This window comes from Phalaenopsis equestris, unplaced genomic scaffold, assembly GCF_001263595.1.
Source record: "Phalaenopsis equestris unplaced genomic scaffold, ASM126359v1 Scaffold000123, whole genome shotgun sequence".
NCBI classification, from domain to species: domain Eukaryota; kingdom Viridiplantae; phylum Streptophyta; class Magnoliopsida; order Asparagales; family Orchidaceae; genus Phalaenopsis; species Phalaenopsis equestris.
Genome location: NW_018164565.1, coordinates 2,494,676 through 2,509,724, shown reverse-complemented (window position 1 = coordinate 2,509,724; position 15,049 = coordinate 2,494,676). Strand labels below are relative to the sequence as shown.

The window sequence follows — 15,049 nt, the reverse complement described above, 5'->3', positions numbered from 1 at the left end:
ATATATATATTTATATCTATGTTTAAAACACAACATCTCGTTTGGTAATGTGGTTAGTGCCATCTTTTGCATATATTTGGTCAAATTTCAAATCCACTACTTTACATCTATTTTATTCATTTTAATTTTAACGAGTCAATTTGAGACAAACACGAGCCGAATACGAACATGAATATTTAAATTGAGTCAAACACGAACACATTGTTCACGGGCCGATTTCGAATACGAGCAGTTTCGATTTAAATTGAGCCAAACACGAACACATTGTTCATGGGCCGATTTCGAATACGAGCAGTTTCGAACGAGCCGAACATGAGCCAAGCCTAAGCTTGCTCTAGCTCGACTTGTTTACAACCCTACTCATTTCCCATATGATGTGAATGTTATAAATTGTTGGTTACTAATCTGATGGATAACCGACGGGTTTGCGACGCTCTATTGATAAAGTGACAGTCCATTAATTCAATCAGTAAACCTACAAACTGGCAATTTTTTTTATATTGGAATTAACTGATGACTTACAACTATCATTTATCCATCTAATAGATACTTAAGGGCTTATCGACGGCTATGCTTTTAACATAAACCTACGGGTACTACCTATCGGTAAAATGTCGGCGAATAAAACCTATCAGAAATCTTGTAGGTTACAAGATTATCGAAATATTAATTATCTACGCCCTATAAACTGCCAAAAAGCCATCAGTTTTTTATAATCGACAATTTTATAATTACTTCTGATAGCATATCATCGTCAGAAAAAGGCTAAGGACCCGTTTAGTGCAACTTATTTGCTGCGGTGCATTTTGAAAACGCTGGCAGAGGCGTTTGATTTGGGCGTGTGGAGGCGTTTTGCGACAATCTATGAAAAATTTTTACTAAACGTGGTTGCGGGTTCGACTCTATGGCATGCGTTGGCGTGAAATATTTTACGAGGACGCCCTCTTGCGCTTCGTATGCCCTTGTCCCGTCCTAGAGAGAAGAGTTGTTGAGGAGAAGATGGTCAAAGGATATGCATGCTCGCCACTTGTCGCACATCGCCTCGCTCGTCGTCGCATGTCGAAGCCTTACCTACATTACTCCCGCTCTCCTGGCTTCGACCAAAACCATCGTCTTCGTGAATGAAATCTCACAATACAATCGCGATTAGAGCTAGTAGGGAAGGCCACGATGAGATCACGACATATAAAGACCAGTGATACTTCCATCTTTCTCATCCTTCAGCTCCACTCCTACCATAAACCATCAGGAAAAGTAAGCATGTTCACACCATCCTTCCAAATGTGGATGTTAGAATTTTGGATTCCAGTGCGGCATTTCTGGCTAACTAGTTGACCATTTTGTTCTTATTAGAAAATTAATGCATACATATATTAGCACTGATTTTCTTCATGTGGAATTGGTGCAAGATTCGTTTTTATTATTTATTGAATTTGATGATTTTTTTTGTAATATTTTATTTTTAGGTCTTTATCTTATTTTTTGTACTAATATGAAGTGGTTATTTTGTTCTAAACTATCAAATATATAGTCATGATAGTTTTGTTGCAAATAACACAACTACATAGGGGTGGAATGATCATTTATCCAGAAGCATCTGCAAATCAACTATTTTTCAAATACACAAACCAAATAGTCAGCTTATCTGGATCAGCACCTGATCAACAACTTATCAGGATCAACAACTTATCTGAATAAGCTAGATAAGTTGTAGCTACCTCAAACAGACTCTAAATTCATGTAGTGACTATTAGCTCAAGGTACTCGTTCTAGGTAGCCTTCTAATGGAGTGGCCTTAATTCCTATCTTATTTAAAGTGGATGACACTCCTATATTCTATAAATAGAGCTTTACTCCCATCATGAAAAGGGAAAAAGAGTTAGAAGGGTAACTGGACCTAAAGGAGAAAGGGTGGAATTTGAGAGCCATTTTGGATTCGAAGACTCGTTGATCACTCCTGTAGCTATCGACTGACATTGAACGTCGCTCATCTATCGCCATCAACTACCGTTGGCCACTCACAGCTAGTTGTCATTGGCAAATCCTGCAAAGTAATGCATATGTCATGAGAATTAACATCATACATTACAACGAAATCCTAGACAAATTAACAACGTACGTTACAGAGTAGTTATGCACCTTAACGAGCAGCATAGTGTTCTTAATGTTGTGCAACAACATAGCCTATAGACGACACACTAATGTTCTGACGATCACTCCTGATAGAAATTGTTCCCGACCATTGTACAACAAACCCTCCTGCTTACTGACAACATACTTGGAGGGGCTTCATAATCTTTTCCCATCTGTGAGTTAAGGTTCTATACGTGTATCCATAAACTTATTGTGGATCATTTTAACTGTGCTAAACCCCATGACTTTTTTTCTCTTTTCGGGTTTTTCAAGTAAGAACTTCTAGTGTCATTACGTGTTATTTCTCTTATTTGTGTATAAACTAGAATTTCATATGTTGCTAAGACAATAGATAATCACAATCTCATCGTGAATCTTCCAACACATAACAACACTAATATTTAAAATGTAGTGCGAGTTTAAGATATCGATAGAGTTATTAGTTACACTCGGAGATTCACAACTTAACTTTATGGGAATAGACATAATGTACTTAAAGCTCTACAACCATTGGAGGAAATTTTTTTGTTCAAATTTTGAAACTACTTTAACCATAGACATATAGTCTTGGATTTTGAAAATTAAGAGTTATTTTTACTATCCATGGAGGCAGTGAATCATTTTTTCACCTGCTTGACAACTTATCTTGTTCAATCCTTTTTCATGCATTTTTTTTTAATCAATTGAGAATCCATAGAAGAAGCTTATTACATCTAAAACTCCATAAAAATTAGAAACAAAAAAAAAAAAAAAACACTTTTTCAAAATAATCAACTTTTTTGTATAAACCTAAGATGATTAAATTAGTATTTGACCTTAATCTAAACTCATCTTTAAAACCTCTTGGAATGACTTCAGACTCAAATCTATTGTATGATTTAAATGACACGTGCACTTGCGTGAGCCCATGTAAAGTCGGGTTAGTTGCAAGTTTTATTCATCAAAGATTATATTTTTGAATATTATACTATTTATTTAGCACAACAACAAGAGTTGTTATTCTAATCTATTAATCATTCACCTATTGTTCTCTTATAATTAATTTGGTTTGTATTTCTTGAATTATAACTAAAGTCACGAGATATCCTTAAAGTAATGCATTTAGAATCAACAATAAAACAACTTCTTTAAAACTTAAAAGAAATTTGATGATGTTATGTATTCTGATCTTAATTTATTAGAATTAAATGAAAATATGAATGTTCGTTTCGACATCGTGAAATTATATTATGAAAAATAGGACATACATATTCTATACATGAATGTTCCTTCTAAATGATGAGATAACTTATATAAAAAGACATCATTATAGTAGAACATCATTATAAACTTGACTTTTATAGCCAATTTAGATGCACAAATATATGAGATGAATAATAGGTTTAAATTAGGAGAGATTGTAGAAATATTAATTCTTAATTCTACATAACTACTTCCAAAAGTATACCAATTATTTTAAATTGATCATAGTTATTAACTTACAACTAAATTTTATTATGCTGATTTTATATACCCAAAAAAAAAAAAAAAAAAAAAAAAAAAAAAAAAAACACTTTTTCAAAATAATCAACTTTTTTGTATAAACCTAAGATGATTAAATTAGTATTTGACCTTAATCTAAACTCATCTTTAAAACCTCGTGGAATGACTTCAGACTCAAGTCTATTGTATGTTTTAAATGACACGTGCACTTACGTGAGCCCATGTAAAGTCGTTATTTGACCTTAATCTAAACTCATCTTTAAAACCTCTTGGAATGACTTCAGACTCAAATCTATTGTATGATTTAAATGACACGTGCACTTGCGTGAGCCCATGTAAAGTCGGGTTAGTTGCAAGTTTTATTCATCAAAGATTATATTTTTGAATATTATACTATTTATTTAGCACAACAACAAGAGTTGTTATTCTAATCTATTAATCATTCACCTATTGTTCTCTTATAATTAATTTGGTTTGTATTTCTTGAATTATAACTAAAGTCACGAGATATCCTTAAAGCAATGCATTTAGAATCAACAATAAAACAACTTCTTTAAAACTTAAAAGAAATTTGATGATGTTATGTATTCTGATCTTAATTTATTAGAATTAAATGAAAATATGAATGTTCGTTTCGACATCGTGAAATTATATTATGAAAAATAGGACATACATATTCTATACATGAATGTTCCTTCTAAATGATGAGATAACTTATATAAAAAGACATCATTATAGTAGAACATCATTATAAACTTGACTTTTATAGCCAATTTAGATGCACAAATATATGAGATGAATAATAGGTTTAAATTAGGAGAGATTGTAGAAATATTAATTCTTAATTCTACATAACTACTTCCAAAAGTATACCAATTATTTTAAATTGATCATAGTTATTAACTTACAACTAAATTTTATTATGCTGATTTTATATATACAAAAAAAAAAAAAAAAAAAAAAAAAAAAAAACTACACTTAAAGATTTAATTAGAGCATTTTTAAATTAAATCTCATCAAACTAAAATTTGATTATTTATCATTTATGTATATATCTATTATTTTTCTCTCAATAAATAGTTTCAATAATTTAATTTTTTAGTTTAATCTTAAATCTATTTATATGTTAAATAATTACAGTAAAAATATATGGAAAACCCAAATAACTAAATTATAATAAAAATTTAAAAATATTTTATATAATCAATGATTGGTCAGACGACCAGACTGAAATACATAAATTACCATAAATTAATTAATTATTTTTTTTTATCGGACTGCAATTTGCACTTTCGGTGTTCACTATTAAGTGAGTTGTGTATTTAAAAATTTGTTATGTTTTGAAATGAATTTCTATTTCTGAAATATTAAATATGTGGTTGTCACAGTCCTGTTTTAAATAACTTTTAGAAACTGTGGTAGAATGATCATTTTTATAGAAACACAATAAATAGAAAGTCAGCTTCCCAGCAGCAGCTTCCTGACAGACCCTAAAATACATAAATTCCCATAAATTTATTCATTATTATTTTGTTAACGAGACGGCTAATAAGATAATTACAGTAAAAATATATGGAAAACCCAAATAATTAAATTATAATAAAAATTTAAAAACATTTTAAATAATGAATGATTGGTCGGACGACCAGACTCAAATACATAAATTCCCATAAATTTATTCATTATTATTTTTTTATGGACTGCAATTTTTCAAATAAAAATTTTTAGCACTCTCGATGCTGACTATTAAGTGAGTTGTGTATTTGAATTTTTGTTATTTTTTGAAATTATTTTCTGCTTCTGCAGCATCAAATACGTGATTGTCACGGTTCTATTTTAAACAACTTTTAGAAACGGTGGTAGAATGATCATGTTTATAGAAATACAACAAACAGAAAGTCAGCTTCCCGCAGCAGCTTCATGAGACAACGTTGATGCCCTGAACAGACCCTAAAATACATAAATTCCAATAAATTTATTCATTGTTATTTTTTTATCGGAACGGCTAATAAGCATCGGACAATCACATTACATCATATATCTGACGGCCGACAAATATACGCCACGAACGAATCGAACTCCCGGCGGGAACTTCCGCCAACCCCTACTGCAGCACGAAGCTCCTCCCCCACCTCTCTCGCCTTCTTCCTTATCTCCCGGCCTTCATCTCCGGCCATCAACCTCACCACCGCCGCCTTCACCACCGCCGCCGCCACCACCTCGTTGCTCTCCGACCACTCTCTCACGACCAATCCCGTCCCCAGGATCTCTGTAACCAGAACGGTGTTCGCCGGCTGGTCGGAGTGCATCGGCCACGCGAGGATCGGCACGCCGTTGCTCATCGCCTCCATGCATGAGTTCCAGCCGCAGTGGCTCAGGAAGCCGGCGGTTGAGGGATGGGCGAGGATCTCCAGCTGCGGGGCCCAGCCTCTGATTACCATGCCCTTCTTCTTCATCCTTTGTTCAAATAATAGGGTCAGTATATAATAATATTCTTGGATTTTGAGAAATTTAATTGAATATGAGATAAGTATAATATTACACGTTAAAATTTATGTTTAAAATTTAATTATGGAGGTGATTTTTTCGGACTATCGAATCGATGTGTTTATATGTGCCACAATCAAATTATTAAGAAGCTGAAAAAAGATGAAAAACATGAGTTGGTGTTTTACCATGGACTTTGATATTTGAGTGAGAATTTGAAAAATGGATGAGAGACGTTGGTTGATTTGTAAATAGGGCGGTGAATTTACCTTGGAAATTGTTAATCACATGAAAATTGATCTGGTTTGTGGCCTCGATCAAAATAAACAAGCTGAGCTATGAGCTAAAATCGGATAGCTAACAACCTAGTGATATAAAGGCGGTGAACTTAGCAAATTTAGCTCAAACATCATTAATTGCTCAAAGATTGATTCAAAAATTGACACAGATTGGAATAAATGAGCCAAATTATGAGCTAAAATTTTGGATAAATTTTTTTTCAAATCAATTTTGAGCCGATCCTAACTCAACTCAAAATCATATTGTTAACATCTCTGTTTGTTAAAAACCAAGTTTTGAGTGATATGGATGTAATTGCCCCCCATCAAATTATTATATTATGGATTTATTAGTATTATTATTATTGAAATAAAAAGAAAATTAGGTAGAATATCTTAAGCAAGATTTGGTTAGCATGTGATTTAAGACTACTTTATCTATTTAGAGATAAGAGCAATATAGAAGTGATTGTTTATTTAAATTAATTATATTTGTTTAGAGATAAGTGCATGATATAATTGCTTTAAAAAGCTAAGCCAAGCGGGAGTAAGCTTTTTAAATAAGATATTATGATCAAATTTCAGTACGATTAAAATTTAAAATAATTAAATATGTTTTGTTATGATAGCAAAAAGAATTTAACATTTCAAATAAATGAAAGATAATTTATCATAAATTTAGGAGAAGAGGATTGTTCTATAATATATATAATTACAAACAACTTAAAATATAATTTTATATTATATATAATTAAGTAAAATATATTTATCAATTTTAGAGAGGCCAAGGCCACCCAAAGCTTTTTTACCAAAAAAGATGTCCATTTCTCACGTTTGTGCGAATAACATAGTGTGGATTGGTGGTATTGTGGTGACATGATGAGGAATACAATCACAATACTACTAAAGCTGCACTTATCCATACCTATATTGTCTGTACGTAATATTTCTTTAGTCTTTACTGATCTATAACTCAAGTAAAATATCAAAATGATATTTTGATTGTTTATATAGATTCATTTCAGTGTCATAATTTATGCAAGTGTTAAAATACTTTACAACTATTTAAAAATTGAGCTCTAATGTATAATCCTCTTAGCGAACTATTTCAACTAAAATTTAAAAAGTATGGAGATTATTTTAACATTTCTATAAGCTCCTCCCTTAAGACTTCTGCTATTTAGAATATATTTATATTAAAATATCTATTTCTGTTTACGGCCGGAGAGGGGGGTTGCGGCGGGGCTTGAAGAAAGCGGGCAGAGGTTTATTTGGGTTCGCCGGGAGGCGGATCGCTGCGATGTGTTTGAGGCTCGGGAGGAAGGAGAAGAGGACATGGATTTGGCTGAGTGGGAAGAAAGGTGACTCCTTTAGAACATTTGATATAAAGGGATTAATTACTTAATTGTTCTTATGCTTTTTAATTTCAATTAATTTATTTTTTAATATATATATATATATTAATTGAAATTAAAAAGCATAAGAACAATTAAGTAATTAATCCCTTTATATCAAATGTTCTAAAGGAGTCACCTTTCTTCCCACTCAGCCAAATCCATGTCCTCTTCTCCTTCCTCCCGAGCCTCAAACACATCGCAGCGATCCGCCTCCCGGCGAACCCAAATAAACCTCTGCCCGCTTTCCTCAAGCCCCGCCGCAATCTCCCTCTCCTGCCGCCTCGACATGGACGTGGTTGTGCCGAACGAGACGTACACCACCGACGCCGCTGGCTGCCGGTCAAGCCACTCCAAACACTCATCTTCCCTCTCCCGCCTATCCGCCGCAATCGGATTAAGCGGCCCGACGGCAAATATCCTGTCCCCATTGAACGCCGGTTCTTTCGAAAGTCGGCTCAGAAACTCGCCTTCGATGCTCCGGCAAGAATTGAAAAGCCTGCCCTTTACGACTTCTGGGAACCTCCCCTGCCTCCGGACCCATTCAACAAACTCCTCGCTGAAGCAAGAACCGAACTTTGCGCGGCAGAGCTCGGCTTTGCCGTGGAAGAAGAGATTGCTGATGGCGGAAGAGGCGTGGAAGACGAAGGACTCTGTTTTAGGGGAAGCGGCGGCGCTGACGAAGGACATGGAGGAGTCGTGGAGAAGCAGGACGCGGCGGTGGAAGAGGGAGAGGGAGAGGATGAGGGAGGAGAGGTGGGGGAGGAGGTGGGAGGTGGCGGCGTCGAAGGCGGGTTGGAGGTGAGTGGGGAATTTATGGGTGAGTGGATTGGGAGCAGGAGAGGGGAGGGAGGGCAAGGGGAGATCATGGAAGTGGAGGTGGGAGGAAGTCTGTAAAGCAGAGAGGTTCCAGCCATGGAGGCGTTGGCGGGCTTGGCGGTTGTGGGTGGCGGAGCTGATGTAGTGGACGTCGAATGCGGTGGGTGGCGAGGCGGGCGGAGAGGTGGAGGAGAACGTTGAGGTGTCCCTGAGCGGGGAGAGGGACCGTTACTACTGCAATCGTTCCATTGTCCTGCGGCCGGATTTCTGAGGCCATGGTAGAACAAAGAAGGAAGCGGACGAAGGGTTTGGCTTTGGAGATTAGTCTTGGAGTGGGTAATGGGATTGCTTTCTATATATATTGGGAAAAAAAAAAGAATAATTTTTTTTTTCATATTTAATGCAAAAAATTTCGTATTTATATGCATAACAACAAATCAAAAATATAGTTATTATATTTTAAGCATAAGTTTATAAATATAAAGTGTTATAAATATAAATGAGGGAGTTATTATAATTATTTTTGTATGCAAGCTTTTAGTCATGAATCTTCCGAAAGAGAAAATATTTGGTGTAGGTGAGGGGTCTTTTTGGGACAACCATAACTTATTGAATAATTTGTTGATAAGATGATTAAAAATTATTTGCTGATAAGTTATGTGCGGTGGGTATTATAAAATTTTATTGTTTTGGAAAAGCCAGACCGTTTCAAGTAAGCTGTCACCGCATCTAGATAGGTGCGACGTGAAAATGTTGGTTTTCAAAACGCATAAGTTGCCAAAACTTAGTTTACCCAAATAATCTAGATGCGTTTTCAAAACGCCACCGCACCAAATAAGCTCTCAAACGGAATGGAAAGATGTCGTTCACTGGATCATTTAAAAAAAATGCAAGTGGGTGATTTAAGAAAAAATACATATGAGGTAATCGTTCACTTATTTGTTTTCTTTGATAATATATTTATTGTGGGAGTATGGGTGACTAGATATCCTTTAATTAATTCATTATTAAAATATCAATAGAGCAATTGAAAAGCATGTTTGTTACTATTGTTCACATAAAAGCATATCTCGACCTGACGGTTGACATTCTTGGTGTAAGACCCCTCAAGTCTGATAATGCAAAATCTTTCATGCAAATAAATTAATCAACGTGATAATTAAATCATTAATTTATAATTCGTGTCAGCAGACAAAAATGAGAGCACGTGCAAATGTAAGGTAACTATTTTCAATGCAAAATATTTACGGAAATAAATGGCAAGGCAAGGCGTAGTTAGATTTGTATCGTAATTTTATTTTATTATTTGCACCTTTAATTATGAACTCATTTAAGCCTAGTTTATAAGCTAAGTATTTGTGAGCTTAAATTTAAGTTCAAAGAAAAAAACATTTATATCACCATAAAAGACTACCATCTAAAAAATTTGAGTGTATTCTTAATCACCGAGTCAGTCACACACTCCTTCTTATATAAAGAATCGAATCGTCAATCACCCGAACAGATTGAGCTGGTCTATCAACTTTTCCGATTTTTGAATATATTAACTCACTGAGATGATTGATTCACCTTCGAGCTTTGATTATTTGAAATGTTTCGGTATAGTTGGAAGCTATGTCTGCATAAGAGTAAATATTTTTGACAATTTTCTAGCACAAAACCCATTAATCGAGATGACTGAGACTATCACTTCATCAATCTCTAGTCATTCTCCTAAGCAAAAGTCTTATTTCATTAAAGTGCTCCATTCTGATATGTAACAAAAGGGGGGAACATAGGAGAGAGAGGGACGACCACTGGAGCTTCTTTCTGGACCACCAAGACTTCGTGGAGATCTCTTCTACAATTCCAAGCAAGAGTTTCTCAGGATTTTATACCATATCATGTGGTACCGTGAATATACAGGACCTTGGTTTCGTCCCAAAAATGATTCAACATCTTGAAGAGTGGGGTGAGCGTGGGTAACACACTCAGACCCTGAAGACAAAATCCTCTTTTGCGTCACTTTGAGGTTGTAGAAGAAAATGATGAATATCACCAGAGAATTTGCAAATAAATAGATAACATAAATGAAAAATTCGTTGATGGAGGTGTGAGACTTACATGAAGCATTCCGAGCCTGTTCTGGAATAAGAACTCATTCAGGATCCTCCAAGTCAGTGAGTCATTAAGAGCATCCAGATGGAACAACTATTGTAGTACAACAAAATCCTCCAAGATCGGCAAAGGAACAACACCATGAGTGTTGCCTCCTGAGAGACCACAACAAGGACTGTGTCAAGTTGAGGCACAACAACGAGGAACAATACCATCAGAAAGACTAGCTCGTCTCAGATAAAGTTTGCCAACCCAAAACCAACCAAGGGAAAGAATCAGGAGAACTAACAGATGAATAATACGATTCTCAAGACAGAGGCAACTTACGGGGCGACATATAATATTTTACATTTCATTACTCCTGCATTAAGAAGGCAATACATTCCTAATGTTGCCGTCCAAACAACCCAAATTGAAACATGTGCGAAATATAAGGCAGCTTTTAAAGTTTCCAAACTAGTGTTTCAAATCCTAAGAACAACAATTAGGAGAACTATCAAGCCGTACGATTTTAAGATAGATTAAAATCATCCAAATTAGTTTTTAGGTGCATTTGTTATTGATTGACCAACTTTAGATTCATAACTATGGAGCAAATTTAGATTCCTTGAACATTTTATGTGATTTGATATTTAAGCGAACTACATTTATTCAAATCCCCAACTCCATTGTTTCCTCTCTTAAAATTTTAGAAAATTTACACAATATCTCACAATTCTTATATATTTACACTTATAACTCTTTGGTGCTAAAATTTATGGATGAAATTGTGTATTTTCTGTGTAATCTCAAATAATTGATTGGCATGCATGTAAATATGAAAGTTAGGCGTTAGATATGCAAATATATAAGAATGAAGTGATATGTAAGTAAATGACCCCAAGATTTATTCAACTTCATACATCAATAACAAATTTATTATTTGACACAAATCTCGAAGCATTTGGCATCTGAGATATTTTTTAGCAAGAAACATTTGTACTCAAATTAAAAATCATATAGAACACCAATTTCATTAAACTTAACGACAAATTGACCGGCTCGATGAGACAGAACTAAAGACACCAAAATTGATTCAATATGACTCAGATCAAGCCCGGATCAAGCTGTTAAAACACATTTAAAAGATTTGGTGGTCTAGTGGGGGTTAAATGAATTTCAAATTTAAAGAGATTATAATGGAATCAAGCGTCTCGATGAGACGAATCTAGTGAGTTTAATATCACTTAATTATGACACCATTAAGGCACTCAAATGTCTAGAAAAATGCCATCTGATTAAATGAATAGCCCTTGGCCATTCCAAGGAATGTTCTAGATTCCTGCCTTATTTTTAGGGGATGCCGAAGATCACTTAATTATGACACCATTAAGACACTCAAATGTCTAGAAAAATGCCATCCGATTAAATGAATAACCCTTGGCCATTCCAAGGAATGTTCTAGATTCCTTCCTTATTTTTAGGGGATGCCGCTTCCAAAATCTATAGATAGAACCCTATTCCCTTGATGAAATGGAGGAAGAATATACCTGGAGCTGGACCGAGAAAATGATTCGGGTTTCAGTATTGTTCTGGACCAAATATCCGGTAAACACTTCCTGCCCTCATAGCCACTGAACACCGTCAATCACCGCTCGTTGGCCACCATCAAACATTGTCGATCACCCCTTTCTCATCGCCAATGATGCACCTTGCGGAGTCAGAACAAATGTTGCAGTGTAACGATACTCCCCAAAGACAATGTAACAACACACCGAATATGGTGTAATGCACACCTTGAATTCAATATAACAACATAGTCTCAATATGGGGTAACAAATAACATCATATTAAAAATCCGACAATAAATCCCAACAACAACTACTTACGACCGTCGCACTCCGGATATTACCACTTTCTCTAGATTTCTAAAGTCTCTCCTTGTAGCTTCCCCCTTTGGTTTTGGTGGCCAACTGACACACTTACAGCTCCTTACCATGACCTATGTGACCAACTACAACCTACATATCTCACAGTCTACAAAACTCCCAATTGCATGCTCTATGGCTTAGGGATGTTGTTGAAGCACTCAACTCTGGCTTTTGTAGTCTACGGACATTATTGCGGGTCACCATCATAGCCATGTATGTGACCATCTACGGTCTACGTGGCTTAAAGCTCACACAACTTCTAACTTTGACCTTTATAGCCTACGGACATTATTGTAGCTAACCACTATGACTTATGAGATCAACTACGACCTATATGGTTCACAGCTCACGTAGCTCCCAACTCCGACCCCGATGCCCTATGAATGTTATTGCAGCTCACCATTAAGACCTATGTGACCAACTAATACATACGTGACTTACAACTCATGCAACTTCCAACTTTTACCTTTGTGGCTTACGAACAATATTCTAACTCCTAGCTCTAGCCTTTATAGCTTACGAACATTGTTGCAGCTTACTATCACGGCTTATGTAACTAACTACAACCTATATGGCACATCGCTCGCATAACTCTCAACTCTAGACCCTACGGTCTACGAATGTTATTTCAGCTCACCAGTACAACCTATATGATCAACTACAACATGCATAGCTTATATCTCACACAACTACCAACTTCGGTATCTATGGCCTACAAACATTATTGCAGCTCCCAATGCTGACCTTTATGGATTATAAAAGTAATTTTAGCTCAGTAACATAGCTTATGTGACCAACTATAGCCTAATTTGCTCATAGCTCCCAACTTAGCCCCCTATGGCCTAGAATATTATTGCAGCTCACCGCTATAGCTTATATGACTAACTACAACCTATGTGGATCATAGCTCACATAGCTCCCAACTCCAATCTTTGTAGTTTATGGATGTTATTGCAGCTTTCAAATATGGCCACTATAGCTTATAGACATTATTGCAGCTCGCTATCATGGGTCATGTAACAAATTATGACTTATGTGGTTCACAACTCATGCAGTTCCCAACTCTAGTTTTTATCGCTTACAAATATTAGTGCAACTCCCTACTATGATCTACGTGACCGAAAATCATCATACAACCCTCTGCTATGGCCGATGTGACCAACTAACACTATTGTAGCTAACCACTACGGTGAACATGACCAACCGCGACCTAAATTGCTTATAGCTCTTGCAACTCCCAACTTGAACCTCTATGGGCTAAAGATGTCAGTACAGCTCCCTATTACGATCTACGTCGTCAACCACTATCATTACAACACTCCGCTAATGCCTCTGTGGACAACTAATACTATCACAAATCATCATTACAACCTAGGTAACAATCTACGGCCTACATGACTCATAACTCTTGCAACTTCCAACTATGTTCAATGTGGATCATTTTTAACATAGCTTCTAACTACATCCTTGGTGGCCGACTAATGATATTGCTTCTCTCATTGTGGCTAACCAATGATTCAGTTGCTACCAACAGCTAATTATATGACCAAAAACTACTACAGCTTTCAACTACGGTCTCTACGACAAACTGAGGCTATTACAACCACCAAGAACTACATTTATTATAGCCCATGTATGGTTATTAAAGTCAGGCCACTATTATATATATATTTGTTGAATTTCATCTTTCCTAATTTAGGAGAAAAGTGGACCTAAGTACTCAAAATTACATAGTGGATTACTTCGACTGGGCTAGGCCCCATGACTTTTTCCCGCCCAAATATTCCACAAAAGAATCATGGTATCTCCTCCCGCTACTTCCCTTTTATCGATATGTTTCTTAGATTTACATGCAACACTAAGATTCTAATTTTTTAATCTACTTCCGTGAATCTTCTAGCACATCCACAAAAGAATCATGGTATCTCCTCCCGCTACTTTTCTTTTATCTATATGTTTGTTAGATTTACATGCAACACTAAGATTCTAATTTCTTAATCTACTTTCGTGAATCTTCTAGCACACAACATTTCTCAGAAAAGTCCTATAAAAATTTTTCTTCGTTATTGTCCTTCATCAATATCTATACATCTTTTAAAATTAAAATTTTTCTAAGCTATTGTATTTCCAACTCTTTATTCTCATCCATGATCATTGAAGATCAAATCAACCCTAACCTTCAATTATGCTCGCTTGATCTTTCATATTGATTGGATGGAATAGGAGCTAGCTAGCCTTGATTGATCAAAGTGATATAATAAAGTTTCAAAAGTGTAGAAATAAATGGCTCCTATGGAACAGTACATGATGACCTACCTAATAGATGGAGACCAAAGCACTGCTGCGTTGGCTATGTCCACAAAAGATTAGTTCGTTCTAGTTAAACATCCAATCTTGTAGGGATAAGAGGCAGACAATAATGTGGACTAAATATATATATATATATATA

General features: G+C 35.5%; 1 protein-coding gene across 1 annotated transcript; it reads right to left on the bottom strand.

Annotated features, from left to right (window-relative positions):
* Window positions 1-5,622: 5,622 nt before the first annotated feature.
* On the bottom strand, window positions 5,623-8,532 carry LOC110021147 (cis-zeatin O-glucosyltransferase 1-like). The gene is made up of 2 exons (XM_020719520.1): window positions 7,914-8,532; window positions 5,623-6,072 (listed from the first exon to the last, which is right to left on the bottom strand). The coding sequence occupies exons 1-2, from the start codon at window positions 8,462-8,464 to the stop codon at window positions 5,649-5,651; spliced, it is 975 nt and encodes a 324-aa protein (XP_020575179.1). The 5' UTR covers window positions 8,465-8,532; the 3' UTR covers window positions 5,623-5,648.
* Window positions 8,533-15,049: the final 6,517 nt, after the last annotated feature.

What these genes read in the sequence shown, in the direction of transcription:
- LOC110021147 (XM_020719520.1), bottom strand. Translation starts at nt 8,464, where the DNA reads ATGTCCTTCGTCAGCGCCGCCGCTTCCCCTAAAACAGAGTCCTTCGTC. An exon ending in TTGGCTGAGTGGGAAGAAAG is followed by an intron (nt 6,073 to 7,913) that starts GTGACTCCTTTA and finishes ATTTGAACAAAG; the next exon opens with GATGAAGAAGAAGGGCATGG.